At 35.8% G+C, this 5,250-nt stretch overlaps 1 protein-coding gene across 1 annotated transcript in view; it reads left to right on the top strand.

Moving 5' to 3' along the window:
- LOC106870975 (PAX-interacting protein 1) overlaps positions 1 to 5,210 on the top strand; it is a 51,887-nt gene extending 46,677 nt beyond the window's left edge. Inside the window, exons 17-20 of the mRNA XM_014917220.2 lie at positions 656 to 684; positions 2,472 to 2,606; positions 2,798 to 2,873; positions 4,220 to 5,210. Of these exons, the coding sequence (XP_014772706.1) occupies positions 656 to 684; positions 2,472 to 2,606; positions 2,798 to 2,873; positions 4,220 to 4,320 (341 nt within the window). The 3' untranslated portion in view covers positions 4,321 to 5,210. The remainder of the gene's footprint in view (positions 1 to 655; positions 685 to 2,471; positions 2,607 to 2,797; positions 2,874 to 4,219) is intronic.
- Positions 5,211 to 5,250: the final 40 nt, after the last annotated feature.

Raw genomic sequence — 5,250 nt, 5'->3', positions numbered from 1 at the left:
ATATGAGCATATGCATGTATACATACATATATGTACATACCTACATCTACATGTATATATAGATGCATATTCAGGTACAGGACGTTAGAAAAATGAACGGGAGCATAAAAACAAAACAGACTTTGTTTACAGACAACAGAACGAACACATAGGAAAACAAACAAGCCACTTGGAATTATTCCTTCATCAGCTGCCTCTATTCTAAAACTAGGCATTTCGAAGATAAGGCAGGACGCACTCTTAGAATAGTTTCTTCCTGAGTAGTGGATTAACCCACTAAGCAGAGGATTCCAAGGTAGCAAACACAAACCAAGACAGGAAAAATTGGACAGTGGAAACAACACTGTTTTATATATATATATATTTGTGTTTTATGATGTGTTCCTTGTAAACACATTTAATTCTCAACACCTCACCTCACTTAGTTCTTTTAAATATGTCAGCACAGTAAACTCTGGTGCATTTCTGTTGATAGTAAATCCCAACAGAGTTCATTGTGGATAATAGTAAACTTTTCCAGCCCCCACTAACAGTTGCCTGTTGCAAACATTGAACTAGGAACCGTCAGTAATATCTTTTGCTTGTTTTACTTGCCCTGGTTTGCCTTGGAGGTTTCATGAAAGAAAAATTGTTATTACTGTTATTGTTATTACAGAACCTGCCCAGCTCTCTCTTCCTAATTGTGTAACCTGAACTGGTGCACAATGTACCACATGCCTGACACAAATGGATGCACGCTAGGGAAAGTATGGATGTAAAACTGAAGTAGACTGATGCTGATCTCCCTTACTGTCTTATTCCAATATCTAGTGTGAAATTCCCTTTGCTGAAGATTTATCTGATAATCCAGATACACATTTCAGTAGATAGTCTTCTCTACTCTAGGCACAAAGCTTGAAATTTTGAGGGAGGGGCCAGTTGAATAGATCGACCCCAGTACGCAACTGCTACTTAATTTATCGACCCCGAAAGGATGAAAGGCAAAGTCAACCTCAGCAGAATTTGAACTCAGAACATAAAGACAGACGAAATACTGCTAAGCATTTCGCCTGGCATGCTAACGTTTCTTCCAGCTTGCCGCCTTACATTTAAGTAGATATTGCCAACATAACTGGGGATAAAATGCAACATATGAAACTGCAGTGGGACACATCAAATCACTTACAGCCAAGGTTAGGATTTTTGAACAGGTTTATTCCTGTTTTGTTAGTATAATCCATAGGATGTAACTTTATGATATATGATCATCGTCATTTAATGTTCTGCTTCCATACTGACATGGGTTGGACAATTTAACAGGGTTTGACAAATTAGAGGACTGCATTAAGCATCATATAGTGTCTTCTTTGACATGGTTTCTACTACTGAGTACTCTTCCTAATGCCAACCACTTTACAGAGTGTCTTGGGTGCTTTTTCCATAGCAGAAATTTTCCAAGGTAATACCTGCCTTCTCCAACTTATGCTAGGTAGTTCTTGATTCTACACTAGGTTCAACCATCCTTTTGATAGGTGGTTTTTTTTTTTTTTTTTTTTTTTTTTTTTTTTTTTTTTTTGCAGGGTTTCTAACAACCCTCTTTACCATACTAGCCTTATGAAGCTGGCAGTTTAGTTGCTGATATCCCAACCATAGAACAAGTTGTACTAATACATGTACTGGTAGCACTTATAAGCAACCTGACATAATATGGATAAGGCATTGGTACACAAATGGATAAAACAATTGTATCAGTTTGAAGTTAGTGCGTTGGAGAATAGAGAACCCATTTGTTTAAGCTCATTGCATAAACTGTGCCGAGTAGAAGGATAAGTTGTTTCTTCATGTACACTGATGTGTAAGGATCAATAGTGTGTAGCAACTCTGAGAGCATAAGGTTGGTCAGAGTGGCAACTCTGGACACCAAAGAGTGATCATAGTGATTAGATGAATTAAAATAGAGAGCCATGGGTTTACTCCCTGAGCGTTGTGATGAATACTTTGGGGATACTCATAGAGCAGTTCTTTAAATGGTATCCTAAATTATGCACTGCAAAATTTGCTTACACAGTTTCACTTCGATGAAAATTTTTCAAAATTGAAGTTGACTTTTAGAGATGAAAACTTCTGAAAATACAGCATTTTCTTTTTATCCCAGGTCAGTCTTGATCAAACATTCTAACAATGACTGTCCTCTGTTTTTAAATGCATCTAGCACTATATAATCTAATATATCCTTTTGTTACTTGAAATAATGTGTGATTTGTGGGAGATTCAACTGCTATTTCTAGCAGCTTGACTCCATCAGAGTAATCTTGTTGGGTTGCATCATCTGAAATATTTACTAGATTATTGGTATGATTTCTCATTCCTTTAGGCATTTATAGACTGAAGTGCTCCACCCAGAAACACAATGAGATAGATGCTTGATGTAGGCTTGAACCCTTATTCATCTCTCCAGTCATTTCAAATTATTTATTCATTTTATCCCACAGGGTTTTATATTTTACATTACACCAAGTGTCGTGCCTTCTCCCAAAGACTTGCAGGCTATTATTGAAAGTGCTGGTGGTAGCGTTATTAAGCGGCGCCTCTCAGCTAAGCAAATTGCATCATTGCGGGATGACAAGGTAGGTTGGATCCACCTCTCTCTCTCTCTCTTTCTCAATTTCATTGTCCCTCTCTCAGTTTCTCTCTCTCTCTCTCAGTTTCATTGTCTTTCTCAATTTCTCTCTCTCTCGTCTGAGTACAGGTTTCTTTTACTTCTTTTAACTCTTTTCAATTTTATCATTTTAGCAATTTATTATATTCTCTTCCTCAGGGAAATCCTACATTTATTGTGATTACATGCCCCAACGATGTGCATTTGTGTCGGGACCTTATGGCTCGTCGACTTGGTAAGACTTTTCTATGATTTGTATGGAAACAGTTGCTTTTGTTGTTGTTACTTAGCCCTTGTTGACCTCTGTTTGAGTGGATGTATGACCAAAAGTAATCCATTCATGACCACCTCTGTTTTTCCTATGTGAGATGAACCCAGGATTACATTATCAAATATGTCCTTTTTTAAGATGGCGAGGTTTGATTTGTGAATGATTTAACTGCTATTTCTAGCAGGTCAAGCGACTACATTGAGGCTCTGTCATTGGTTCAGTTTCAGATCTCTACAAGCTGGCCTGTGATGCAGGTTTGGTTCCTACTGGAACCATTTTCATCATCCTCATCATCATCATCGTTTAATGTCCGCTTTCCATGCTAGCATGGGTTCAGACGGTTACACCAGGCTCCAATCTGATTTGGCAGAGTTTTTCATTTACTCCTTGTACATATGATTTCTTGTGTTAGTAAAATCAAGTTTTTGGTGGAGGGTGAGATTAAAAGAATATTGTGAATAGGGAGGTAATGCCCTTCATTATTGACAACTGGCTAAATTGGCGTAAACATATTTTTGCATATCTAGAACTACATGTCTTCTACTATGACTTCAAGCTGACTACTACTTTTTTACTACACTTCTCCAAAATCATGTTTATATTGAATATCGAATTTATCAGTTGTTTTACATACCTAGGTAGTGGCAGAAATGGAAAAGCAAAAATCGATGCTAAGTCTAGACTTGTCAAAATCGAGACCAATATGGTCATGTTCCTCCATTCATGAATGGTTTAAATTTAGTCTATACACATCTATTGTCATTCCTACAGCATTGTATGCAAATGAAACATGGAGGTAGACAGACAAGATTTGCAATATGGTGAATGTTTTCTGTCATTAGAGCCTTAGAAATATCCTGAAAATCATCTGCTGTGACCACGTCACAAACAGTGAAATTGCGAGAAGAACTCACCAAATTAAATTGAAGGATACCATCACAACTAGAACAACGGAAGCTGATTGGCCACATATTGCGCTTACCATTGGAGAATCCAGCAAGGACAACCATCAAGTGGACAGTTGAAGTAGGGAAACGTGACAAAGAGTTGTGCAGGAAGACTTTATCAAGAAGGATGCAATTTAGCTCAGAATGGTATTGCTTGGAGAGCTCTCATTGCCTGATACTCTTTCAGTGAATGGAGATAACCTAATGCAACTTAACATTGAAAATTAAAACAGATGGGCGATAGTCTATTCATTAGGAATGTAGGGATAAAAGCCTTAAAAAATATTTGATTTTAAATATCAATTTGTGAAGTATTTTCCTTGATTGTCACTATTTTCATTCTATGGTTTCTCTCATTTTCAGCTGTCTTCAATTCAGAATTCGTCCTAACTGGTGTCTTGCGACAAGAGATAGATTTTGAACTATTCCAACTTCCAGCTTCAGACTTAATTCGGCAAGTATAGTGGACCAAATTGAAAACTTCTGTGTTTAGGAATTATGTAGCATAATCCTATTCAGATGCTTGGGTTCTTTTGACTGGATTTATATACAGGCTACAATCTATGTAAATTTAACTATACTTTTAAAAACTGTTTTTTTAATTGAAAGTTACTAGTACACTCGCATTCACACATTCTTATAAAAACAAAGTTTCATATACATGGATACACACTCACAAAAATGCAACTTTTAATCTGTTGCTCTCCTCATTTCAATCGCAAGTATATATGACCACTTATGCATACACATACATACCATTTCTCATTTCCATTCATATGTGCATGTATACATTCAATCACATGCATTTGCAAACACCTTTACTATCACTCCTTTGCACACTCATTTGATTACATATTTTCATACTCACACACAAACACACATTTTATCACCAGTTCATGTGTAAACATTTCTTTGATGACATGTATCAATAAAAAAATATGTATTTTAGTGCATGCTTACTCACTCATATGCAACAAATATACACACTTAGAGTTTATTTATTTTTCACTTTGGTATATCATCTTGAGTGTCTGTCACAGTCTTTTTAATATGTTAATATGATTACTTCTCAAAAGATTCCCTTCTATATATGTATGTGTGTGTGTGTATATATATGTATATACACACACATATGCATACACATCTATACACACACATATATATGCACACACACACACACACATACATATACATTTCAATTGTCCAAACCTATTTTGTGTGTTTGAGTGCATATTGTCCACATGTTTATATGAATTTTCAACCCAAATATTCTGGTTACTTGCCTTCAGATTCTATATATGTGATCCTCAACTAATTCTGTATTTCTTTTAAAAACAAAACGGTGAATATTTATGCTGATATATATATATATATATATATATATATATATATAT

This window comes from Octopus bimaculoides, chromosome 5, assembly GCF_001194135.2.
Source record: "Octopus bimaculoides isolate UCB-OBI-ISO-001 chromosome 5, ASM119413v2, whole genome shotgun sequence".
Lineage (NCBI taxonomy): Eukaryota > Metazoa > Mollusca > Cephalopoda > Octopoda > Octopodidae > Octopus > Octopus bimaculoides.
The sequence above is the reverse complement of the archived record's forward strand: the minus strand, read 5'-3'. Positions and strand labels throughout refer to the sequence as shown.